The 27,261-nt window shown below is 52.0% G+C and overlaps 1 protein-coding gene across 1 annotated transcript in view; it reads left to right on the top strand.

Annotated features, from left to right (window-relative positions):
• Nucleotides 1–27,261, top strand: part of NSMAF (neutral sphingomyelinase activation associated factor) — a 606,375-nt gene that overhangs the window by 538,157 nt on the left and 40,957 nt on the right. Inside the window, exons 28-29 of the mRNA XM_086965781.1 lie at nucleotides 21,163–21,313; nucleotides 21,626–21,728. Of these exons, the coding sequence (XP_086821907.1) occupies nucleotides 21,163–21,313; nucleotides 21,626–21,728 (254 nt within the window). The remainder of the gene's footprint in view (nucleotides 1–21,162; nucleotides 21,314–21,625; nucleotides 21,729–27,261) is intronic.

The following is a 27,261-nucleotide window of genomic DNA, read 5'->3' as shown; positions in this document are numbered from 1 at the left end:
CCGGCCAGTGTTGAGTGCGATGAGAGTAGCAGCGTCGTAGGTCCGGCGGGTCGTCTTGCTTCGGCGGGATCCAGGGGTCCTGGCATTGGGCGTGGTCCAGGCGCGGATGGGCGCAGCCTTCGGCGCACAATCGGCGCACCCGAGGGGGCATCATAAGAATCATAAGAAGGGAGCCGGGGGGGAGGGTCCGCAGGGTGGCGGGAGCGGGGTGGCCAATCGGCCGGCGGGGGGCGGGGCCGCAGGGAGGCAGCGGCGGGAAAAAGTGCGAGGAACAAGTGCGGGCGGCTCAGCTGCGGCTGGGTCGCCTGCTGCGGTAGAAAAAATAAACAGGAGGAAGGTCACAGGTCAGCTACTGACACGAGCGGCAGGAGGAGCGTGGGGGCGACCTGGCCTGGGAAGGCACTCCAGCAAGAAAGCCGCCTGGTTCACCAAAGAACTCCAACCTTAATTGCCGGAAGCTGGAGAAGAAATGGCTCCACGACCACACACCTGACAGCCACGCAGCCCACACGGACGCCATCCGCAGACATCACCACCTCATCAGAACAACCAAGAGATCTTCCTTCAAAGGCCACCTGGACAACCATGCACACAACAGCAAAGAGCTTTTCAACATAGTGAAGGAACTCTCCAAGCTGAGCGCCAACACCAATGACATCCTGCCCTCGCAGGATCTGTGCGACTCACTGGCCACCTTCTTCCATCGCAGGATCGCCGATATTCACAACACCTTCAACACCTCGCCCGATCGGACCACGGCAGACCCCACTCCGAACGCCACCTGCACCAACCAGCTGACCTCCTGGTCCCACGTCAACGACGACGAGACACGCAAGATCATGAACTCCATCCACTCAGGATCTCCGTCAGACCCCTGCTCGCACCACGTTTTCAACAAAGCAGACGCAACCATCGCACCCCAACTACGGAAGGTCATCAACATCTCCTTAGACACAGCGACATTCCCAGAAAACTGGAAACACGCTGAAATCAACGCCCTCCTCAAGAAGCCCAAGGCGTACCCCAAGGACCTCAAGAACTTACCTCCCATCTCCCTGCTCCCTTTCCCGGCGAAGGTCATCGAGAAAATCGCCAACATGCAGCTTACCCGCCACCTCGAGGACAACAACATCCTAGACCCGTCCCAGTCTGGATACAGACGGAACCACAGCACCAAGACAGCCCTCATCGCCGCCACAGACCACATCCGGCGCCAACTAGACAACGGAAAACCTCAGCCCTCATCCTCCTGGACCTGTCAGCTGCCTTCAACACGGTCTGCCACCGCACACTAAGAGCACGCCTCCAAGAGGCCGGAATCCAGGAGAAGGCCCACTTCCTTCCTCTCCGGCAGAAGCCAAAGAGAGTCCGCCTCCCACCCTTCCGATCCGAAGCCACTGACTCATCTGCGGCGTACCCCTGGGCTCATCCCTCAGCCCGACCCTGTTCAACGTCTACATGGCCCCCCTCGCACAAGTGGCCCGCCAGCACGACCTGAGCATCATCTCCTATGGCGACGACACCCAGATCATCCTCTCCCTCACCAAAGACCCGCACACCGCCAAAACCAACCTCCACGAGGGAATGAAGGCCGTCGCCGAGTGGATGAGGAGCAACCGCCTGAAACTGAACTCGGACAAGACGGAAGTCCTCATCCTCGGCCCCACAACCTATGCCTGGGACGACTCCTGGTGGGCGACCACACTGGGAACAGCACCGACACCTACGGACCACGCACACAACCTAGGATTCATCCTCGACTCCTCCCTCTCCATGTCGAAGCAGGTCAACGCCATCTCCTCCTCCTGCTTCAACACCCTCCGCATGCTTCGCAGGATCTACAGGTGGATCCCGACCGAAACCAGAAGAACTGTGACCCAACCCCTAGTCAGCAGCAGGCTGGACTATGGCAACGCACTCTACGCAGGAATCCCGGCTAAACACCTACAACGGCTGCAACGCATCCAGAACGCCTCCTTCCGCCTGATCCTCCACATCCCTCAACGCAGCCGCATCACCTTCCACCTAAGAGAACTGCACTGGCTCCCCGTCAACAAGAGGATCACCTTCAAGCTCCTCACCCACGCACCCAAAGCACTCCACAACACCGGACCAGCCTACCTGAACACCAGACTCCTCTTCTACACCCCCGCCCGCCAGCTCCGATCCGCCAACCTCGCCCTTGCCGCCGTCCCACGCATCCAACGAACAACCTCCGGCTGCAGATCATTCTCCTTCCTCACCGCCAAGACCTGGAACACCCTCCACACCCATATGTGGCAGACACAAGACCTGCTCACTTTCAGGAAGCTCCTCAAGACCTGGCTCTTCGAGCAGTAGCAGCACCCCCTCCCTCCAGCGCCTTGAGACCCTCACGGGTAAGTAGTGCGCTCAACAAGTTAATTGATTGATCATTGATTAAAAAAACCCTGCCCTTCAAATGCATAATCAGGTTGGATCTTGGACCTTCTTCTATTTTTGTGACAAACATCTGGCCTATACTTTCTTCCTTATCTACCTTTTCAACCTATAGAAGGAAAACTAGACATTGCTGTGGCCTTAATTGGTGCTAGGTGTGATTATAGTAATGGGACATCAAGTCTTCACTGATTAATCGTCTCCAGTGTATACAAACCCAGGTTGCTCATGCTATTTTATGGGTGCTTCTGGATTGTCGAGCTTCCCCAATACTGAAATCTTTCCATTGGCTACCCACACAGGCTCAAATGTCTTTTAAGATACTCTGCATTGTATATCGCTTTGGTATGCAAGAGTGCCCAAATATATTTTCTGATCAGACACTGGCCTCCCAGATTGATTCGTTCCTCCAATCTGCTTCTTTAGCAAGTTACTAGATTTCAGAGATCTCGTAGTGGACCAACCCCAAACTGTCACTGGCTTACAGTGGGTACTTGTTACAGCAGATTCCTCACCTTTAGAATAACCCCTGGTGCTCGAATAGGGTCAAGACTTACAACCGCAATTGTTCTCATGTGTCGGCAGCAGGCGCGGCCAGCACAGGCAAGAGTGGTGAGACGGGGCGAGTTGACCGACAACGGGACAGGTCAAATTAAATAATAAAAAAAATAAAACCACTTCCCTTGCTCTCACCGCATTGCTGACTCTACGATGGGGTGAGCGCAAGATAAGTGGTTTTATTTAGTTTTTTTATGTAATTTTACCTATCCTGTCGTCAGTCGACTCTCCTACCCCCGTCCCCCACACACACACAGTCTGCCTACTGAGCACTGACTCTGCATAGTATGGACTTGCCCAACTAATGGGGCTTACTCGTCTGAAGGCATTGGGCTCTGAGCACAGACTGTTCATAATTGGGGCTTGCCCACCTAATGTGCTTGAGTCTCTGCAGGGAGCTGGCTCTGTGTCTCTGCAGGGAGCTGGCTCTATGCACAGTCTGTGTATTGAGTGCAGACTGTGCGTAGTAGTAGCTTGTCCACATAATGGGGTTTGTATATCTTGAGGGAGTCTGCTCACTAAACGCGGACTATGCGTAGTAGGTGCTTAGGTCTCTGGAGTGAGTTTGCTCTATGCAGAATCTACACACTCAGTGCTGACTATGTGTAGTAAGGGCTTGCTCCCCCCTAGTAACGCTTGCATGTGAGGATGGAGTGGGCTCTAGGCACAGACTGCACACTAAGGGCAGACTTGCATAATAGGGACTTACCCCCTAACAGGGCTTAGGTCTCTGGAGGGAGTTGGCTCTACACACAGTCTGTGCACTTAGCACTGACTGCATAGTAGAGGCTTGCCCACCCTAATAGTGTTTTGTGTGTATGGAAGGAGTAGACTCTATGCACAGTCTGCAAAGGCCAAATGTGGCATGGGGTTGGCCTTGTGTATTATAATAAAATATTACTTTGTTTAAAAAAAATAGAAATTCACTGAAAGAGAAAAAGGTTATAGTCAGGAATTGTAGTTATATCTTACTTTAAATTTTTTTTAAAACCTTAGAAAGTCACTGAAGAAAACAAATTTGAAAGGGACGTTATAGTTAGGTGTGCACGTCAGTTAAAGCATAATAAAGAAACAAAACTACTGAAATTCACCAGTTATAGTTATGTCAAGTAACTATAACTTGTGACCTAAAGTAGCTATAACTCGTTTCTTTGCCATGCACTGCTAATTACCCCACATAGTGCGTCACTCATGACATGATATAGACATAATTGATAACGTGACTGCATGAGTTATAGGTACTTTAGGGCGCAAGTTATAGTTATTTGTGATAACTATAACTGATGAGTGAGAGCGAGAAACGTATGTCACATGGAAGCAAGAAGAAACAAAAGTGAGCCAGAAAGGTAGACAGATAAATAGTTAAGAGGAAAGAGAGGCTGAATCGGTGTAGAAGTAGTAGGTGGAGAAACTAAGCCCTGTCCTGCCCAATCTGAAAGAGACACGTTAGTGATAGATTCCTTACCTTAGAATATCCCCAGGCGTCAGACTGGATCCGGAAACTTTCGCGTAGCAGTACCCTTGCGCGTCGGTAGGCATCGTCTGCGGCTCCGCGTCCGTCGTCGGTGTCATGGGCGCCGTGATGACGTCGTCGGAGTACTTAGACGCCGCCTCCGCGTGCTGACGTCAGTTCTTCTTTTTTCCGCGCCAGCCAGCGCAGATCTTGAAAAAGCAGTAACCCAGTCAATTTTTGACTAACTTTTTTGAGATCATTTTTGATCCTTCTCGAAGTCTTGCGACTCCGATCGGTGCCGTAGGGATGCCTGGTTTCAAGCATTGTGACGATTGCGACCGCACCATGTCGGTCACGGATCCTCACTGCCTGTGCCTGACCTGTCTAGGCGTCGACGACAAGGCCTGCCCCCACTGTCGGGCCCTCTCGAGGAAAGCCAGGCGGGAGCGGTCCCGCAGGCGACTCGAACTCCGGCAGTCGGCCCCGCGCCGGGTGAGATCACGGTCCCGGTCCCACGGGAGGTCGAGGGACAGGTCGCGGGGACGGAGCCGTCACAGCTCCGGGAGTCTGCACCACTCCTCCGGGTCCAAGTCGTCAGGTAAGAAACACAAGAAGTCGAAGAGGCATCATCGCTCTTCTGACTCCCCCCGACGCTCGCACGATGCGGCCGGGGGTTCGGGTGACACCGCCCAGAGTCGCCCCTTCGGAGTCGCGGGTGTCTCGTTCCGCCCCACACCCTCCGGTCCCTGGGCAGGACGCGACGCCGGAGAAGATTGAGCGCTTCCTCATGGCCATGAGGTCCCTTTCTCCTCCGACGGGCTCCGCAGCGCCTTCGGGCCCAGTGGACCCGTCTAGGGGCCCTGGCGGGTCGGGGGCTTCGACCCCGACGCCGTCGGGTGCTTCGGCCCCCGACGCCGCCGGCGCCGCAGGGCCCCACGATCCCGACACCGCCGGTGCCTCTGGGCCCGGCGCCGCAGGGAACAGCGGCTCCGGCGCCTTCGGGCCCGGTGCCGCGGGACGCCGCTGGGCCTTCCTCGGGCTCTGGATCGTCACCGGTGGACCTTACGACCCCCCCGGCGTCGGTCCGTCAGGTGTCACCTCCGGTGCCGTCCTCGGGCGGCGCCGCCCCCGATACCTCCTTTGCTTCGGTTCAGACGTCGGAGCGGCGCCGCTGGGCGCCGCTCTCGACGCTGCTGGGAGATTTCCACTTCTATGAACCGACCTCATTCAATTACAACCCTGAGTCTCAGGAGATGGGTGAAGAGGAGGATTGGGAGGGGTCTGAGGACGCTCTGACCAAGGAGTGTCAGTCTCATGAGGACTGGGCAGGAGACCTTGGGGAGGCCAGTGGCCTGGACACCTCTCCGGACACTGGATTTGTCTCTCCTCCTACCGTGGCTTTGGAGGAGGGAGCAACCTATGGTGTTGTGTTGACGAGGGCTGCCAAGGCTTTGGGCCTTGAGCTCCCCGTCGCGGCCGTGAGGACTAACCTCCTCACAGAGGTCCTTAAACCGCAGTCATGCTCGGCTGAGCCTCTGCTGCCCTTTAATGAGGCCTTGACCGACGTTCTTTTGGGCACTTGGTCCAGGACCGCTACGGGTTCGCCCGTAGATAGGAACGTGGCCAGACGCCACCGCCCGGCTCCGGGCGACCCATTTTTCCTGTCCTCCCACCCCACCCCCGAGAGTCTGGTCATCCAGGCCTCTAATTCCCAGACCGCATTCCCGCCGGCCCCGCCGGACAGAGAATCCAAGAGGTATGAGAATTATGGTAAGAAGATATTCTCCTCCCTTAGTTTGGGACTGCGGTCTTCCAACACCGCATGCCTCTTGGGCCGCTACACCCACTCTCTGTGGGAGACGGTGGCGGAGGTCCTGCCAGAGTGCCCGTTGGAGGTACGGGCCAAACTCGGCCAAACCCTTGTGGAGGGCCGAGATGCAGCCAAGTATTCGATCAGGTGTGGGCTGGATACCACCGACTCGCTAGGCAGAGCGATGGCTACAACAGTGGCGGTGAGATGCCACGCCTGGCTGAGATCCGCCAATTTTTTTGGCAGATGTCCAGAATACTCTGATGGACATGCCGTTCGATGGCCGTCGCCTATTTGGCGACAAGGCAGACCACGCGCTTGAGCGCTTTAAGGACTCCAGGGCTACGGCCAAGTCCTTGGGCCTCTCGGCCCCGCGCCAGAAAAACGGGTGCCTTTCGCTCTTTTCGTGGCCAAGGAAGGGGCGTCCCCACACGTGCCACCAGCCACTCGCCGCAGACTGTCGTCCAGCGCGGCGGCAGCCGTGGAAACCGCCGCGGAGGCGGTCAGGGAAACAGGCGAGGTCAGTCCACACCTTCCCCCGCAGCATCCACCTCTAAACTCTCCTAGTCCGTGCTTTTTGGCCCATGTGACGCCAGTGGGAGGCAGGGTTCGCCATCACCACTCTCACTGGCGCACTGTCACTTCGGACAGGTGGGTGCTGCAGATCGGCCGGAGGGGCTACTCCCTCCCCCTCGAGACGACTCCTCAAGCCATGCCATCGCAACACCACCGCGTATCGGGGGATCACTTGCGGCTCCTGCAGGAGGAAGTTTCGGCCCTCTTGGCCAAGGGGGCCATCTAGCACGTTCCTGGGCCAGAAGTAGGACGTGGTTGCTACTCCCACTACTTTCTGGTACCCAAGAAGGGCAAAGGGGGCCTACGGCCTATCTTGGATCTAAGGAACGTCAACGGCTTCCTCCGGAAGCAGAAGTTCAAAATGCTGACTCTGGCTCAGGTCTTAGCTGCACTAGACCCAGGAGACTGGATGGTAGCGTTGGACTTGCAGGACGCGTATTTCCACATCCCCGTCCTGCCGGCCCACCGGCGTTACCTGCGGTTCACGGTAGGCCACGAGCACTTTCAGTTTACTGTGCTCCCCTTCGGCCTTACCAGCGCCCCACGGGTGTTCACGAAGGTGATGGCGGTGGTCGCAGCTCATCTGCGCAGGTTGGGGGTCTCAGTCTTCCCCTACCTCGACGACTGGTTGTTGAAGGCGGGCTCGCCCCAGACAGTCGTCTGCCACCTCCAGACTACGGCGGATCTCCTGCACCAGCTGGGATTTTCCATCAATGTGCCGAAGTCGCACCTGTGTCCCTCTCAGAAGCTCCTTTTCATCGGAGCGGTTCTCGACTCGGCGCAGTTTCGGGTTTACCCGCCCGAACAGCGGGTTCGGGATATACAGGCTCTGATTCCAATCTTCCGGCCTTTATCCCGGGTTTCGGTCAGGTTGACGCTGCGGCTTCTGGGGCTGATGGCCTCCTGCATCCTTCTGGTGCATCACGCAAGGTGGCGGATGCGGGCTCTGCAGTGGGACCTGAAGTTTCAGTGGGCCCAGCATCAGGGCAACCTGTCCGACCATGTCCTGATCTCGGAGGGCACTGCGAGACAGCTTCAGTGGTGGCTCACGGACCGCGATTGGGTCAACGGCAGATCCCTCTCCCTTCCCCAACCGGAGCACGTAGTTGTCACGGACGCGTCCCTCCAGGGCTGGGGAGGCCACATGGGAGAGGCGGAGATCAGAGGCCTCTGGTCTCCGGCGGAGTCCCGGCTCCATATAAACCTTTTGGAGCTGCGGGCGATTCGTCTAGCACTGAAGGCATTCCTCCCGTCTGTCCGAGGGAGTGTAGTGCAGGTGTTCACGGACAACACCACCGCCATGTGGTACTGCAACAAACAGGGCGGGTTGGAGTCGTGGACCCTCTGCCAGGAGGCTCTGCGCCTCTGGCAATGGCTGGAACATCAGGGCGTGACTCTGATGGTTCAACACCTGGCAGGTTCTCTGAACGCCAGGGCGGACGAACTCAGCCGCCGGTGCATGATGGATCACGAATGGCGTCTGAACTCGGACGTGGCGCAAGGTCTCTTTCAGCAGTGGGGAGAGCCTTGGTTAGATCTATTCGCCACCGAAGAGAACGAGCAATGCCATCAGTTCTGCGCGTTGGAATTTCCAAGGCGGCACTCGCTCGGAGACGCTTTTCGTCGCAAGTGGAGTTGCGGTCTGTTGTACGCCTTTCCGCCTATACCACTTCTGCCCAGAGTGCCGAAGAAGATCAAGCGCGACCGGGCACAAGTCATCCTTGTGGCTCCGGACTGGGCACTAAGGTACTGGTATCCCGAGCTACTCAGTAGGTCAGTCGATCCCCCGGTTCGTCTGCCTCTTCAGGAGGACCTTCTGTCGCAGCAGCAGGGGACGGTCCTCCACCGGAACATGTTCAGTCTCCACCTCCATGCTTGGAGATTGAGCAGCGACAGTTGAGGCCATTTGACTTGCCTCCTGAAGTCTATAACATCATTCTGGCAGCCAGGCGTCCCTCCACAAAGTCGGTATACGCCTGCAGGTGGAATAGATTTGTGGCATGGTGCACAGCAAAGGCTGTGGATCACCTTAATGCCCCTCTTTCTGAGGTTCTCCTCTTTCTTCTCTCTCTTGCCCAGCAGGGCTCTGCTCTGGGCACTGTCAAGGGCTATCTTTCAGCTCTTTCAGCCTTTCTGAGGCTGCCTGACCAACCTTCTTTGTTCAAGTCCCCTATCGTTAATCGATTCCTGAAGGGCATCACTCACACGTTCCCTCCTGTTCCCTTCGTGATGCCTCAGTGGGACTTGAACCTGGTTCTTACGTTTCTGATGTGCGCTTCCTTTAAGCCACTTAGCCATCACCTCTGCCAGGAGAGTGAGTGAGCTCCAGGCTCTATCTTGTAAGCCTCCTTTCCTTTCAGTCCATCCGAACAAGGTTGTGTGACGAACGAGGCCCTCCTTCCTACCCAAGGTAGTCACGGCCTTCCACATTGGGCAATCCATCACCTTGCCCACCTTCTTTCCGCCTCGCACCCCTCAAGAGAGGAGGAGAGGCTCCACCGTCTGGACCCAAAACGTGCGCTCTCGTTTTATTTGAATCGCACACAACAGTTCCGGGTGGATGATCAACTCTTTGTTGGATACGCGGGCGCTAAGAAAGGGAAAGCGGTGCACAAGCGGACCATCTCCCGGTGGATCATCTTGTGCATCCAGGCGTGTTACTCCTTGGCTAAGAAGGACCACCTGTTGGGCTGAGGGCTCATTCCACTCGAGCCACAGCCACTACAACTGCCTTGGGCCGAGGTGTGCCCTTGCAGGACATTTGCCAGGCGGCTACGTGGGCCTCGTTGCACACGTTTGCGCGACATTATTGCCTGGACAGTCAAGTCTGGAGGGATGGCTACTTTGGCCGTTCCGTCCTCCAGGACTTTCTGGTGTGATTATTGGTTCGCAGACCCACCACCACGGGGTTGGTATTGCTGGGGTATCTATTCTAAGGTAAGAATCTATCACTAACGTGTCTCTTTCAGATGCACAAGTTACTTGTGTAACGATATATCTGTAAGAGACATTAGTTAGTGATAGATTCCTTACTGACCCACCCATCCTCCCCGTTCTGCGAACCGATATCTAGGGTTACGGTCATCCTCTTTCAGGGCCCTAGTTTCATGGCACCAGTGTTGGTTTTTGGCATGGCTCTGCGCTTCTGGCATGGAAAAGCTGTGTCTAAGAACTGACGTCAGCACGCGGAGGCGGCGTCTGAGTACTCCGACGACGTCGTCACGGCGCCGACGATGGACGCGGAGCCGCAGACGACGCCTACCGACGCGCAAGGGTACTGCTACGCAAAAGTTTCCGGATCCAGTCTGACGCCTGGGGATATTCTAAGGTAAGGAATCTATCACTAACTAATGTCTCTTACAGATATATCGTTACACAAGTAGTAACTTGTGCTTTTAGCGCAGTGTGTGAGTGTTTGATTAACTGAGGGTAGCCTTTGCTTTTTTGTAATCATCTAAAACTTACCAGAACATTCTTGTGCTTTTGGCACAACAGTTCACCTTATGCTGTTTGTATGGTTTTGTAATGGTAGACCTACGTAATGGCTGCTTCTCCTGATATTGTAGAGGTGATGTTTGTTTGATAAATAGGGTGAGCCCCCTGTAACTAAGTGAAATGACAGGATGTGTTCTGAATACGCCTTGTGCCAAGAAGATGAGCTACACCATTTCCAAATCACTGTATTAGGGTGTTTGGTGCATATTTTTTTTTTCTAGTTTGCACTCTAAAAACCTAATGATATCTAGACATCAAATAGTTAAAAGCATTTTCTTTTTTCAATTACACCAAAGTCTGGCAAGTAGTGAATATGCATTTAACAAAATGTAGGACCTAACATCTTTATTAGCATTTTTCGTTGCCAGTGGAAACAAGACCGTGGCAACGTGAAAATGCCAGCTGGCTTCACTTATGTTTGCATGTGGTTTGCTATACATTGATTCTGAAGGATACTTCTAACTGCAGATTTCTCATCTTGTGAATCTCTCCTGGTGCCAAACTGAATCCGGAAAAGTATTTGCAATAGCTGCCCCATGCTAGCAGGTGGCACCATCAGCATTCAGTACAATTTCATCCCACCTCTTGACATGACAGCATGAAGCCTCACATGACCGCCATTCCTTTTTTTCCGTGCCCTATGATGTGGATCCAGAGCTTCCAAGACAGTGTGCATGGATGTCTTCCTCCCCCTCCCCCCACTCCAAAATAACAGGATTTAGGCCATGCTGCGCTTGTCGCAAGCAGTTGTTGCCTCAGGTGCTTCAGCGCCGAACACGCCTCCAAATTCTGTTAAAAATGCTCTGTCAGGGAGTGGATAGCCAAACTTTATGTTGTCAAACATAAGAAGCCAGGTCAATCCTGCTCTATGTTGCAAGATTGTTTCTGGTCCAGTTTCCGGTCTGCCATCTTTGCATACGTTCAGGGCAAATTCTAAAAACTTATATAAGTAAACATATAAAAAGACCAAGTCAAGTTTCAGAACACCTGCATCTAATATTGAGGCCTTGACTGAGTCCCTCCTGGCAGTTTTGTCAAGAACAAAACCTTGGCAGATCATGCCAATATTCTTTCTAGATATGTTCAGGTGTTGCTTTGCTTGCCAATGGTACAGTTGAGGTGGTACCTGAAATGGAGAGGAGCAGGGCAATTCCCTACACTTCTTGGTCCCCAAGAAGAACAAGGTACTGTGGTCAATGTCCTATGCATCAGAGGTGTGGCATGGGGTATTTTCTACAGTGGGCGTGCCTGTGGTAGATCTACTGATTTCCTGCAACAATACTCAGTACCCAACATTTTGCACCCTTTAGTTTCCTTCTCGAAGGTACCTTGCAGACGTTTTCAATTTTCAGTGGGGCTTGTGTCTTTTGCACATTTGCTCTTCTGCTACTTACCCACAGGCCATAAAGAATGTCAAATTACATAAAGCTCAGCTCAATCTGATTAAATGGGCTCAGAAGGTCTGGTATTCAGAGTTCTGGAATCTCCGCATAAAGCCCTCTGCTTTGACTGCCTCTTTGAGAGGGACTGATATTCCAGGAGCAAGTCAGGCTCCTGCATTCGAATCTCCACAATGTACACTTCCATGCATGGAGATTGAGAGGAACAACAAAGAGGGTTTGAACTAAAGTCCCTGGTGGTGCATGTCTTTCACAAGTCCACTTTATTCTGGCAAATTGTATAAATGTGTCCTCTAGTGCAAGGAAAAGCAGGTTGCGAAGATGTTTGATGTCCTACTGTGTGTTTTATCACTGACGTGGTAAGTTTGTGCCAGGGTGCCAGTTAAAACCTACTTATCAGCCCTTTCAGCCTTTATGCATTGACCAGATCCACCCTTTCTGTTCAATTCCCTTGCTGTGCTGCATTTGTTTTTAAACTGCATTCACATGTTCCCCTGCTCAGTTTATTATGCTACCGTGGGTTATAATTGGGTTTTTAATTTTCTGATGTGTACCACCTTTGAGCCTATGCACTGTTGTGCACTGACGCTCTTGCTTCTGACGGCAGTGCTCATCATTGCCATAACATCTACATCTTGCGTCCGTGAGATACAGACCTTTTCAGTCCTGCATTCATATACCACCATTTTCTCCGACAGGTTGGTGCTTTAAATACTTGCATCTTTCCTTATGAAAGCAATGTTACATGTTTATGTGAGGCAGTCTATCACGCTGCCTGCTGTCTTTCACATCAGATCAGCTTTTTCTGCAATTCACTTGTACGAAGAAAAAAAAGGCAGTTCTAAAACTGATCTTATCATAGTGGGTAGTCCTATATATGAAACCAAGTTATGACTTAACCAAAAAGAACCCTCCTTGAGGACCTTACTACTCATTCAACTGGGGCATATGCTGCAATTATGGCCCTAGCTAAGTGCCTTCCTGTTTTCTGCACCGTCCAAACCCCCACGTGGACTTTCATCCATACATGAATTAATTTAAAACTTATAAAGTACACTGCCACTCGCAGTAGAACTTACTAGTGCTAAAGTTTAAATCCAAATCCCAGATGAGGGGGAAAGTAGGATAAATTAGATGAGGGGATAACATAGCGCATCAGTGGCCAGGAAGAGCCAGGTATTCAAGTGCTTTTTTAATTGAGCTTCCGACTTTATGAACCCCAATGGGCTGGGGAGTTGGATCCATGCCTTGGATCCAAGTGCTGAGAAGGATTTGCCGTCTTGAGTTTTAAGTCTGAAGAGGGAGGGGATTGAGAAGATTAGCCTGAGAAGATTTCAAAGTTCTTTGGGTTGTATAGTGATTGAATCTGTCAATTTAGTGTTTAAGTCTGGTGGCTTTAAATGCTTTAAAGACCAGTATAAGGATCTTAAAGAGGATCCTTTTATGTATTGGTAACAAGTGTAAAATGTCACAGTCCTTGATTCGTTGGAAGAGTATGGAGTGTGAGATGGTATCAAACAAGGCGCGGGGGCGTGGCTTGGCGGGCGAAGATGGCGGTCGCAGCCTTGTAGAGCTCCCGCCGGCCCGGACTTAATCCGATCATTTATCCTGGCCCCCGAGCCCGCTGTTGATACCCAATGGTTGGCATCGATCTGGCGAAGTCTCCTGTCTGCTTTGGTGTGTCGATCCTGCATTTCTCCCCTTCCTGTGATCGAAGGGAGGCGACGGCGACGTGCGGCCTGGTGACCGGCCGGAGACCGGGGTCCTCGAGTTTCGAGACGCCTGGTGGCGGTTGCGGTCTGGCGGGTGCGGGTGGCACCGCCTTTGGCTCAACTCTACGGCTGCGGCCGCCTGCAGATCAGGACGGTGCCGCCTGCTCCTGCTCCTTGGGAGGACGGTTCTTCCCCCGTGTGACCGAAAGGAGGCGACGACACTGCGAGGCCTCGTGACCGGCTTCAGACCGGGGTCCTTGAGTTTCGAGGCGACCGGTGGCGGTCTGGCGGACAGTGGTGGCATCCGCTACACCGCTCTTGGCCCGGCTCCCGGGCTACGGCCGCCCGCGGGTCGCGGAGCCGCAGCTTCTTTCTGAGCCTTGAACGGCCGCTTGTGACGACGAGTGTGGATGGGGCCTGCTCCGCTTGGGTGAGGCCGGGACCTCGATTTTCGCGACACCGGATCTGTGCCGACCGGCCCGCTTTTCCTTTGGGACTTCATTGCTGCCGTTCCGTTCAGGACTTGTGACAGTGCCCAAGGGTCCCTAAGCCTGGTCGGGGGTGGTGTTCGCCCTGCCCAGCGTGTGCCATGACCAGGGATAGGGGAGGTGGCCCGCCTAAACATGGCCCTATCGACAAATTCACTGGACCGAGTGGCGGCTCTGGGGCGGCCGGTGGCGGCGGTGGCCCTGGGCCGGACAATGCAGCTATACTGGCGGCCATCACCCAGTCCCGGGACATGCTTGATGCCAAAATTGGGGCGGTCGGGGCGGATGTCACGCTGCTACGCCAAGACCTCCGCAACGCGGTGGAGCGGATCACCGGGGCTGAGTCCCGCATCACAGTGACCGAGGCTGACATTGGCGCCCTGAAGAAACGATTGGCGGAGGTGGAGGGAGTCCAAAAGACACTGGCGGCCCGCGTGGAGGATGCCGAAGGGCGCGCGCGGAGGAACAACCTCCGCTTCGTCGGCTTTCCGGAGCGGTGCGAGAAGGACGACATGGAGCGGTTCTTGACCCAGTGGCTGGAGAGCTGGCTCCCTGAAGGGGCACTGTCAGCGTGCTTCGTGATTGAGAGGGCTCACAGGGCTCTGTCCCAGCGGCCGCCGGAGGGTGAGCGCCCGCGGGCAGTCATCGCTCGGCTGCTAAATTACCATGACCGGGATGTTATCTTGCGGGAGGCGAGGAACAAGGGCTCGCTCGCCTTCGAAAATCATACCATCATGATTTTCCCGGACTACACGAAGATGGTGCAGCAGCAGAGACAATCCTTCGTGGCTGCTAAGGCCAAGCTGAGGGGCCTCAAGCTCAAATACTCTCTCCTGTATCCAGCCCGCCTGCGGGTGGTGTATCAGTCCCGGACCCATTTCTTTGATTCACCTGAGGAGGTGTTCCGCTGGACCGATGAGGCGGTGCGACTCAGACTGCACCCCCAGCCGGGACTGGACCCGGGCGGGTCCCGGGGGTCGTCACCGGAGCGGACGGATCGCTCGAACAGGAAGGGTCGCCATCGGAGGTCTCGCTCTAAGAAGAGGTCGGCCTCCGCCAGTGCATCGCAGTCGGGTGGTGCCAGGGACTCGGAGCATTCTGATGCCGGCAGCTGAACATTGCTGGGGCTGGACTTTTTTGCTGGACACTGAGTTGCCCTACATTGGCTGGTGAGACTGTTCTTTTGTGTCTTTCGTATACCAGTCGGTTCCCATGTGAGGACTCCTATTGGTTTTCATGGGGACGCAGTGGGGCTCGGGGGGTACCTTTTGTGGGCCTCAGACCCTCACGGATGTGAGTGTGGTTGGGGGGGTGGTGAGTGTGTCATGGTTGGGTTGTTGGGATCCATTGGTATGGCGGGCCCTGGGTTCTCTGTTTTGGACCCGGGTCCCTCCATGCCGCGACAGATACTTCAAAGTTCTCTGAGGTATTGGGGTGGTGGGTGTGGGGTGTGGGGGGAGGTTCTTTTGTTGCTAATGTTGGGGGGGATCTGGATTGGGGGGGGGTTGCTGAGTGTTTGGGTTGGGGGGGTGGGACCACACGTGTCTAAGGTCTGGGTTTTTGTTGCATTGTGGGTTGTGCCAGGGTGGGACGGTGGACCGGATTTTAGACTTTGTGACGATAATGGCTGATACTGTGACTATGCCTCCTCAAAAGACCCTGCGGGTTGTGACATGGAATGTGCGGGGTATCCTGGATAAAATCAAGCGTGGGGCTGTGCTACGGGGAAGAGGGAGATGGTGGACGTGCTCCTGCTCCAGGAGACTCACATGCTGGGCTCTAAGGCCCTTAGCCTCCAGAGGTTTGGATATCAGCAGGTTTATCATGCGGGCTTCACAAGGGGGTCGCGGGGGGTGGCCATCTTGGTACACCGTAGGGTGGCTTATGTACATGAGAAACAATGGATTGATCCTCAGGGCCGGTATGTCTTTATCAAGGGCCTGCTGGGTTCCGAGCCAGTGGTTTTTGGTAGTGTGTACGCCCCTCCCCCCCTGCAGTGGGCTTTGTCTGAGCGGCTGTTCGCGCTGTGGGACGAGATTCCGGAGGTACTGACCATGGTGGGGGGCGATTGGAACGAGGTTATGGATGTGGGCCTGGATCGCCTGAGACGAGTACCCGTTGTGTCTGACCCCCCCCCCCCCGCGGCTGCTCCCACCAGGTTGCGTGCGACTGTGAGTGGTCTAGGCTGGGTTGATGTATGGCGGCACTTTCACCCTGCGGTGCGTGCATTCACGTATGTGTCGGCGGTGCATGGGTCTTTCTCGAGAATAGATTATCTGTTTGTGCCGGGTGCCTGCCTGAGTCGTGTCCGGGATGCCGCGATACTCCCCAGAGGCCTCTCGGATCACTCCCCTGTCCTGGCTACCGTGACCCTCCCTTCGAAACGACAACCTTTTCGCTGGCGTATGTCCTCCTGGCAGCTGCAACGGCCTGAGTATGTGAGCCATTTACGCGAGGCGATTGACCACTTCTGGCGCGAGAATTTGGTGGGGGAGGTGGACGCGCTGGTTGTATGGGAAGCGCTGAAGCCTACACTCCGGGGCGTCGATATAGCTTGGTGTGTGGCAGCTCGGCGAAAGCATCGGGAGGCCATTGTGGCCGCCGCGGCTCGTGTTGAGGAACTGGAGCAGCTTGGTCGGCTCCGTGGTGATGAGGGGGTCGTGAGACAGCTCCTGCAGGCCCAACAGGTGTATGCCTCAGTCCTGTACGAGGAGGCCCGACAGGCGTGGCTCGCCACGCGCAGCAGGGTATACCAGTGGGGCGACAAGTCCTGCACCATGCTCCATAGGCTATGCCAGGCGACTTTCCAGCCCCTAGTGTTGCCGGGCCTTACTGCGGACGACGGCTCGGTCATGACCGATCCAGATTTGCTGGCGACTAGCTTCGCCCGTTATTACGAGGCGCAATACGCTCCTCGTGATCCTTTGATGGCGGACGAGATCGCGTCATACCTGGATGACCTGCTCCCGCAGGCAGTCCCTGACGAGACCAGAACCGCCTTGGAAGCCCCGCTTACGTCCGAAGAACTCGGGGAGGCCCTTGGGCAATTAAATACTGGCAAGGCGCCCGGCCCGAGCGGCTATCCTAGTGAATTTTATAAAAAGTTTCACGTCCAGCTGGGACCCCACTTTCGCAGCGCCCTGGAGGCGGCACGGGCTCGGGGTGAGTTGCCACCGGACTGGCGTCATGCCGAAATAGTGGTATTCTTGAAGCCGGGCAGGGCGCCGGACCGGCACGACTCTTACAGGCCGATTTCCCTTCTCAACATCGAGGCCAAGATCTTGGCGAAGGCCTTGGCGAACCGCCTTTTGCCTCACATTGCTGACCTGGTCCACCCCGACCAGGCCGGATTCATGCCGCACAGGGCCACCCGGCACAATATCCGACGGGCGCAGGCGGCGGTAGACGCCATGGGGGCTAGAGATGAACAGGCGGCACTCCTTCTGGCGGACATGGACCGAGCCTTTGATTCGGTGAGTTGGACATATCTGTTCACCTTGTTAACCCGCCTTAACCTGGGGCCTATCTTCCTGTCATATATTCGTCTCCTCTACACTAATGTTACGGCCTCGGTCCGCGTGGCCGGCGCTGTCTCTGGGCGCTTCCGCATCGGTCGCGGTACTCGGCAGGGTTGCCCGCTATCCCCCTACCTATTTGCCCTAGCCATGGAACCCCTGGCGTCGCGGATACGGACGGATGCCCAGCTGCGTGGCTTTGTCTGGGACGATGACCTGACGGATAGGATTGCACTGTATGCAGATGATGTCCTTCTATTCCTCACTGATCTGCGGCGCTCGGGTCCCCGGGTTCTAGAGATCATGCGGGTGTTTGGCGAGGCCTCAGGTCTCCATCTTAATCTGAACAAATCGACCCTGTGGATTTTGGGTGGCGGAGAGGTCGCCGACCCATGGGCCGCCGAGTTGCGTGTGGCGGCAGATGGCCTGAAATATCTGGGCGTTTTTCTTTCGGACTCGCGGGCCGTGGCCTGGACACGTGGTGTCTTGCCGGTGTGGGAACGGGTCCAGACTGATGTTAAAACCTGGTCCAGAATGCCGCTCACCATTTTTGGGAGGTCGGCCATCTTCAAGATGGTGGCGCTGCCGAGGCTTCTATACCAGCTCCAAAACTTCCCACACCCCATTGGAGTGGAGTGGTTCCGTCAGGTTAATTCTGTGCTGGGCCGCTTCCTATGGGATGGTGGTGCAGCCAGGGTGGCCTTGAAGACGTGCTTTTTATCCACGTACTGTGGTGGCTTGGCCACCTCGGACCTCCTCTCCTATTACCAAGCGTCCCACCTACTTGTCCTTAATGAATGGTGGTATGGGGACAGGGGTGATCCGGCCTATGCCCTGGAGCGACTGCTCATGGGTGATCGCACGCTTCACACCATTCTTTATTCGGCTCGAATACGCCGTGGTTTGCCGTCGGTCACTAAAGTAGTATTTGCGGTATGGCGACAATCCCTGCGCCGCATGGGTTGGTGGGGCAAATTAACAGCTGAAACGCCGCTATGGCACAATGGCCTGCTTCCGGAACTGGCGGCCCTGGCCGGGTTTGAGGGCTGGGAGGCCATTGGAGTTACACAACTGGGCCAGGTCGTGTCCGGCACCACTCTCAAGTCCTTCGAGGAACTCCGCGCGGAGTTCCAGATGCCTCAGTCCCAATTCTTCCGCTACCTCCAGCTGCGGCATGCCCTCGCCTCGAGCATTACCGGCCTCGACTCCCTGCCGGAGTTCAGCCCGATTGAGGCAAAAGTGTTTGTGGGAGACTTGGGAGACAGGAAGGTCTCTAAGATTTATCAGACGCTTGTTATCCACTGCTCCTCCACTCTCCGCTCCCTTCGGGAGGCGTGGGAGGTGGATGTGGGCGCCCTGGACGAGGACGACTGGAGGGAGGCGCTGGAGTCCCCGCGCGGCACCGCCATTGCGGTCCGGCTCCGCCTGATTCAATTCAAGTACTTGCACCGTGCTTATTATACGTGTGAACGTCTGTGGAAGGCTGGCTTGATTGCGTCCCCGGAATGCCTGCGTTGTGGGGCGGTGCCTGGCTCCCTAATGCATACGGTGTGGTCGTGTGGTCGCCTGACTGGATTCTGGAGGGGCGTGTGGAGTTGCCTGGCTGAGGTCCGGGGTTGGGATCTTCCTCGTACCCACCGGCTGGGCCTGCTGCATATTATGGAAGGGGTTGGGGGCAACATATATAAGCGTCACCTGTTGCTCCTGGGGCTGGTGGTGGCCAAACGGGACCTGGCTCGGGCATGGAAGTCTGTGCGGGCCCCCCCCCTGTCTGCTTGGAAGGCTGGGTTAGATTATTTCATGAGCCTGGAGAAGCCGATCTTTGAGGCGCGGGGCTGTCCGCGCAAACATTTCAATATCTGGAAGCGGTGGGCCGACTACCGCGGCATGTCCTTGGACCCCCCGGCGGAGCAGGAGGAGGACATTTGAACACAGTGACACTTCTGGCCTGCAGCGGCAAAGCCCTGGCGGCACTATACCTGCTTATTCTTTGTATATTTCCTTTTCTGTTGCCTTTTTGTACACGTGTGGTGGGGGGGTTGGGGGGGAGTGTTGGTACGGGGGGGAGGAGTAGTTGGGGGTTAGAGTAGGCTGCTGGGGCATTTCTAAACTGAGCTTATTTTGTACTTACTTCAACTCTTCTTGCATATGTCATAGATGCATTGATATTGTTGTGGTGATCTTGGTGTGTGGAGATACCACATTCTTGATACTCCTATGCTCAATAAACTTGGTTTTGAAAACAAGGCGCAGAGATCAAGTAAAATGAACACCGCATTATTTCCAGGGTCTTTTTATGGCATCGGAAACTTCCAACAGAGCCGATTCTGTGGAAAGTTTTGGCCGAAAGCCAGATTGCCAGGAATGAAGTGCATTGGAATTTTTCACAAAGGAAATTAGTTGGCCATTGAAAAGGCTTTAAAGCATTTTGGTTAATGCGGGGAGCAGTGAGGTGGGGTGAAGTTTCGACATTGTGGTGGGGTATGCAAGAGATTCGTTTTGTAGGGTTTTCTCAACTGCCATTTTCCAGTTTGGGGGGACATCAGCCATTGATGAGTTGCTACGAATTTTATTGATAAAAGGGTTGACAATGTCAACAACCTTAGGAAGAATAGTAGGGGTACAAGGGTCATTGGGAGAACTAGATTTGCATGAGAGGATGGCTTTTTGTGACTGTGAGAGTGTAATCTCCTGAAAGGCTACCAAAGTTGCAATCCCCACCTTTAAAGAAGGGGTTTCTAATAAAGCACAGTCAGATGGGGCATGGTGGATGGGAAACCCTGTTGAATGGCATGTATTTTCTCTTCAAAGAAAGAAGAGATCTGGTTGCATAGCAATTGGTAAGGGGGAATGTCCCTAGCAAATGCCTTAGATTGTAAAAAGGATTTAGCGATATTAAATATAATGTTTGAAACAAACTGGGCCTCTTCAATCAGGGCAGTAAAGCATGCTTTTTTTGCTACTTTGATCTGACTTATTTCTGATTGTCCATCCTTCTCCCTGTTCTTTGGAGTGCACTTTCAGAAGTCATAAGGTTCCAATTTGGTTTGCACACGCCTTCAAGGCTCTCATTTTTTTAGTTATGTTGCGCATCAGGGACTACAGAAAATGTCAGTGAACAAACTGACGTCAGCACGTGTAGAGGTGCCATTGGTTAGCGGCTCCGTCGTTATGTCCGGAGACAGGACAAAGGAGTGGCGTAGAACAATGGCACTACCTACTGACAAGCAGGAGCTATTGATAAGTTTTCCAGATCCAGTCTGGTGCTGGGGAGATTCACAAGATGAGTCGGCAAAGGTAAGTAACTTGTTCTTTTCGAGATAGGCCAGACCTGTTCATTGAAAGTACTTGAAAGTCATACAATGCAGTATGGGGATAATAAGAGGAAACTTGGTAATCTGCCAAATTGTCAAGCTTAATGGTTATGATTTTGACTGTTCTATTGGTTTGTGCAGCCAAGATGTGGTATAAGAGTTAAAGGGACAATCAAGAGTAGAGATGAAACAGCTCCTTTACCCGGTTCTCTATCACAAACAATAATCAACAATGGGCATTCTAGAATACTGTGTATTTTTTCAATGTCTGCTTTGCTTTGGATATCCATTGTAACAAAATTTACTGGGTGGCTCCTTGAAAATGGCATTTCTGTTTGTAGAGTGCAAATGTAACTCAAAAACCTGTGCACACCATGCCTTTGTCTCACATGGATCACATGAACACCTGCATGTTTTCTCCAGGTTAATTCCATGAACTTGAACTATGTCGGCTCGCTGCTGGTGTCGGGCACCAAGGAGGGCACCGTCAGTATATGGGACATTGCTTCAAATCAACTCTTGCACCAGCTTCGATGTCACTCTGGCATAGTGTATGACACTGCCTTTAGTCCTGGTATGAATAATATTTGTGCTATTACCATTTCTACTGTTGCAAACTGTTTAAATAACTGGTCTCGCCAGTAAAAGAATGCTTTGTCAGTTTGGGCTGGACAAAGATTGTTTTATTATTTGTATAAAAATTATTTTGTCGTTGGTTGGTATCTGGCCAGTGTAAGCACATTCATAGATGAAACAATTCTATCAATTAATTATGTAAAAAAAATGTTTGTAGTTGTAGGTTGTTTATGTTCCATTGTTTTTAAATAATGCCCCCATGATGGCAAATAGCAGTCAGTTTAAATGTGTTTTTGTTCCCTGCCCACAGACAGCAGACATATACTCAGCTCAGGAGAAGATGGTTTTCTCAAAGTGATTGATGTACAAACAGGAACACTCATCACTTCCATCGTAACAGAACAACCGCAGAGGTAATGGATGTGTTTTTATCTGATGGATGTTAAGGGGTAGCTCATTGTAAAAAGGAACCCTCTTACTTTCAGCTCCTGTCCTTCCCTACAGGCAGCACCAGCATCTATGTGACCTTTCCTAAGTAATATGCAAAAACACATTTCTAGAGGCTTTCTTTTCATGTTTTGAAAAGTACTTCATAGTATCAAAATAACTTAAGTGCCCTTTGATGGAGAGAAGGCATAAGAAAAAGTCATCTAAAACATTAAAGACAAATGAAAGAGCTGAACAGCAAGTGAAATTGACAGATTGAAGGCAGAAAAAAACTTTTTAGAACATGCCCTGTTTAGCTGCATACATTGTTGCCAGTTTTGGGGGAAATTATTATGGCTCTATTTGTGGAAACAACAGTAGTGTGCTCCGAAGCATCACCTCTAAAAGCCAGCATGTGACCTTTGCTTGCAAATTGTATTGCAGGGACCTTTAGGTGCAGATGATGGAAAACAGCCATAACAACGTGGCTGTTACCACGCATTACCATTGCAACACGGCTGTTACAATGCAGGTACCATTACCACGCATATGCCTTTACCATGCATCCCTCTACAGCGAATTTCATTATAGAGGCATGATTGGTAAAGGCATATTCATTTTAAATGCATTAGGTAAGTATTAAGCATATATATATAAATCTATGATGTGGAATGGAAAGAGAACTACTTATTCATGACTCTAGATGTACAATCATTGTACACAAGCATCAGGCATAAAGATGGCCTCAACGCCCTCAAACATTACCTTGGAAAAAGGCCAATAAACTTATACAAACATACCTGCATGCTACTTGATATGACAGAATGGTGCTTGACCAACAACACCTTCATATTTGACAAACTACATTATAAGCAGATGCAGGGATCAGCTATGGGTACTTGCTTCTCCCCCAGCTATGCGAATCTGCATATGGGCTGGTGGGTGGAGCAGGTGTTGCAAGTTATTCACGCAGAAACCATGACCAACAACATTATGGTGTATAAACGATTCATTGATGACATTTTTATTTTGTGGCAGGGCAGCCCTGAAAGTGCAGAACAGTTTGCTAGTGAATTGAATGAAAATGCTTTAAACTTAAAATTCACCTGTAACATTAGCCCTACCACTATACAGTTCCTTGATTTAGAGTTATTTGTCCGAAACAACAGTATACAGACACGCACATACCGAAAACCTACAGCGGGCAATGACCTCCTGCACGCGCAAAGTTTTCATCCCACACCTTTGAAACAATCCATCTCATATGCTGAATGCCTAAGGATGACTAGAACCTGTAGCACCCCAAAAGATTTGACAGAGGCCAAAAAGAGCCTCTTCACTAGGCTCAAGAACAGGGGATACACTGATAAAACGTGTAGGAGAGCAGAAATCAAATGCAATATGAAATCTAGGCAGGAACTCATTTTCCCTCCCAAAAACAGCAAGAGTCCTGTGATCTGCGAACGGCAGCCACCTAGACTTATCACGGGATACAACAGGCACCACATGAATCTCCGTAAGATCCTTAGGAGACACTGGCCATTGGTACATAATGACCCAACGATCGGCCAGGCGGTGGGTAAAACGCCACTTGTAACCTACAGAAAAGCCAATTCGATGCGCAGCCAGTTGGTTTGCAATGCCCCAGCAATAAAAAAGCCTTGTAATTAGTTACAAAACCAGAAAGGCTTCAAAAAATGCAGCAAATGCAAAGCGTGTAACCATGGCATCAACACAACTGATGTCAGTGTACCCTTCAGACAAAAACCGTACACCATTAGAGCACAATACTCATGCAAAACAGAACTTGCGGTGTACGTGTTGACATGTGTATGTGGGAAAAGATATGTAGGTTCCACCATTCACCCTGCACATGTTAGAATTCTACAACACCTAAGGGCAATAGCGAACAAAGACCCAACGTACCCAGTAGCTAGGCACATTAATCAGCTACATGAAGGGAATGCCCAAAGCCTATCATACTATGTCATCGACAACGTACCCAGGAGCATAAGAGGAGGCAATCGTAAACTGGCCTTACGTCGCCTAGAGTCCAGATACATAATCCTTCTGAACTCTAAAATCCCGTTCGGTTTGAAAGCGGATGAATCCCTGAACGTACATCTGTAACCAGTCTGTACTGTTTTCTTTCCTGAATACCCATTCTTAACATCTGCAGTTCAACTACTTGAGGAAATATAAATTTTATGGTCAAGTAATGTTCCCTAACGTGTACCCCACCGTCTCCATGTACCAGCCTAAAGTGCATGTAACTTCCCTCCTGTGCCAGCTATGAAGACGCAAATACATTTGCGTCCAACGTTAACATGTCCTCTTTCAGATCCACCATGAATGGATCGATAATTCAGTTCCTAAGTATGCCATGCCAACATCTTTATATGGTGCATGTATGGTCAAATTGCACCCGTTTCTAAGGCTCCGCAAGGCCCAGATGCAAGTCCAGGCCTCGAGCCTCCTGAAACGCTCCGAAGTCACAGCCCCCACCTGTATCTCTGAACTCTGCCTTACTCCCTGTGCGGCTCATGGCGCTTAGCTCAGCCTGCTGCCTGCCAAGACTGTATTCAACCTTCGAATTATCTGTTCCGCTCCTCGAAAATGCATTCCTGCCTACTAGTTTAAGTAAACATTCCCCCAGCTGCAGGGCGAAGGGCCCGGCCTCGCTGTCTCCACGCAAGTAATTCATAGCCTCTGTTTCCATGGAAGGCCCATGCCCCCGCATCTCATGCAGACACTCAGGCGCTTATACACGCACTCACAGTCAGTATAGAGTAGCTTCTGCCCCAGAGACCTTTCCCTCTAGATAGTATGGTTCCCAAACATCAGATATCAGATATGATAGAAGTACGAGTTGATCTGACATGCCAGACTTCTGTCTCTTTCCGCCAGTGTAAATGTCAAGTTCCCTGCACCCGTCTGTTTCACGTCAATCATACGTCATGCAGCTGCGCGCGCATCCATGCCTCTGATTTCTGCTGACATTACAAGATTCTGCTTTGTCGCCACCTACTTGTGACGTTTCTAGCACACACCTCTGTGTTCACGCCCAGTTCACGCCTTCTAATTACGTATTGCTAACACGTGGATGCTGTTATCATGCTGTTATCTTGTTTCTCTCAGCTGTTACGCCTCCTGCATTGGTGTCTATAATGTAACTCAAGTATATAAGCTATGTATTGTCAATAAAATATTGCTCTATCCCTTCCTGAACCCCTGTGGTTGCAGGAACATGATATCCAGTTCTAGAACGATTCCTTTTTAAGGAATAAAACCCCTAAGAACTCTAACACCACGGACTCTGCCTCTTTCTTTCCGATTGAGTTATTATTGATTAAGTACTTACCTGCATAGAAATTAAGACGGTAAATTAAATATTTACCACATTATTTTGGCGCCCGAATAGGGACCCCTCCCCCACCCCACGCGCCGGTTGGTGCGTTGCAAGCTCTGTCCCCTGCCATCAGTTAGACGGAAACTACGCGTACTGGCAGGATTTCCTGTATCTCCCTCTGGCCCACGGAGGTGACGAAGACTGCGATCAGCACCCAGACGAGGCGGTGAGGAGTGCGGAGGATCCCGACCAGAGCCTAGCCGAAAGAAGCAAGGTCCGAGGTGTCAAGAGGCCCACCAGTTTTCCGAAGTATCCACGTGTCGAGTCGAGTCCAGTCCGGTCCAGTCCAGTCGAGTTTTCCGAGGCCTTCCGATTTCCGTGCTTCCCGGTGAGTACCATTGCTGGGTCGTATCAAGACGGGTTTGGGTACACAAACGCGGTCTGCACTGTTTTAGGCAGTGTATCTGTACTGTTTAGCAGTATATCAGTTATTTTCAAGTTTTTGCACTGTTCTTGGCAGTGTATCTGTGCTGTTTAGCAGTACATCAGTTATCCAGGGTAGAGATATATGTTCCAAATGTTTCCATGTGATTAATGTCGTGGTATGAGTGTGACTGTTTTTTTATGTGCATTATTGTGTTCTTGTGTAACTAGCTGTATTCAGAATTAAGTAGCAAAGATTGAGCATTCAGTATTAAGTAAACAAGATGCCGTTTTTCAACAAGTTAAAGCAGATAGGAACTAGGAAAGGGATACTAGAAGAAGAAATTCCGATCCCCCCTAGGGACACTCCTGGAAATTTTATGTACCACAAGCATGGCTTAGACGCCATATTGTATCTAGATTTATGGGCCGATTATACTAAGCATCTAGACGAGAGACACAGATGGCCTGTTACAGGAACATGGGATGCCGAGTGCATCATGAAGGTAGAAGAAGCACTATGGAAAAAGAAAGCCAGACAATCTCAGAAAGACGCCATAGAATTTTGGCGTAAAGAATCACATAAGCGTGCTGAAAAAGCACTCCGTAGAGAAGACAGACTTAAAGAATCAGATAAGGCCCAAGAAAACGAATTAGTTAATGAAGGAATCCGAGTAAAAACAGAACAAATAGACCGCGCACGAAATAATCTCGTAAATGGCATGTATTTAGTGGCCGAGGGTTCGCCTGAGGCCACTTCAGAAATACCGAAAAATCTGCCGCCACCACTGGTTCCAACTAAAGTAAATCATAGAACTACTAAAGACATATTTCTGAATTCCTATCTAGAGGATGTAGCACCCGCTTACACCAATCCACGTGTCCGCGTCCCGCCTACTGACGGTGACGAAGATGGCAACGTGCCTCCAGACCAGAACCCACCGTTACTGCAATCAGGTTATCCCGTCCGACAGCCTGTCGTTCCCCCACCTCCACCACTTCCTGCACCTAAGATTGATATACCGAAACCGCTTCTACCTGATCCTACTAAAAGACAAGTTCAAGTACACATACAGACTCCACAGAGAGATAATGTCCAAGCTTCCGCCACAGGAGGTGCAACAGGGGGTTTCCAGACCCCGCCAGCAACACACAGATTACACCTTAGGGACCTACAGAATCCGTTCACGTTCCAATCACCCCGTCTCGACATACTCAAAGAACCGCTTCCAGTTTGCAGATACGATCCAGTACCCGGCAAAGACGATAGGATGTTGATAGCATCACTACGATTGCGACAAGCTACAGATTACCTAATATTATTCCCAGGAATGAAAGAACACCTAGATAGAATATATCATTTTGTCCAGACTGGGGAAGACCCTGACAGTATTAAGGAGGCCATGTCACATCAGAAAGTTGACACTCAAGCACATATATTGCGTTTTTTCATAAATTGCCTAATAAGAGAACGAGACAGGCCTGAGACAGATCAGGATGAAATGGAAGCACTAAATAAGTGGGGTAAAAATATATCCGAAGGAAAACATGACAAAGGGGGTTGCATAGCCAGTATGTACAAGAAAATAAGAAAAAAAGTAATAGAAATACATGAAAGAGAAAAAGAGAAAGCCTCCTCCGAGGAGGAGGAAGAACCTGAAGAACCAGAAAAAACTACAGATACGATAGCGTATGTAGGTAAGGGAACTTATCTTAGGAAAAGTATCCGTCCAGAAAGCAAGAGAGTT

Source organism: Lissotriton vulgaris, chromosome 4_1, assembly GCF_964263255.1.
Source record: "Lissotriton vulgaris chromosome 4_1, aLisVul1.2, whole genome shotgun sequence".
In the NCBI taxonomy this organism is placed as follows: domain Eukaryota; kingdom Metazoa; phylum Chordata; class Amphibia; order Caudata; family Salamandridae; genus Lissotriton; species Lissotriton vulgaris.
This window is presented reverse-complemented; position numbering and strand designations above follow the sequence as displayed.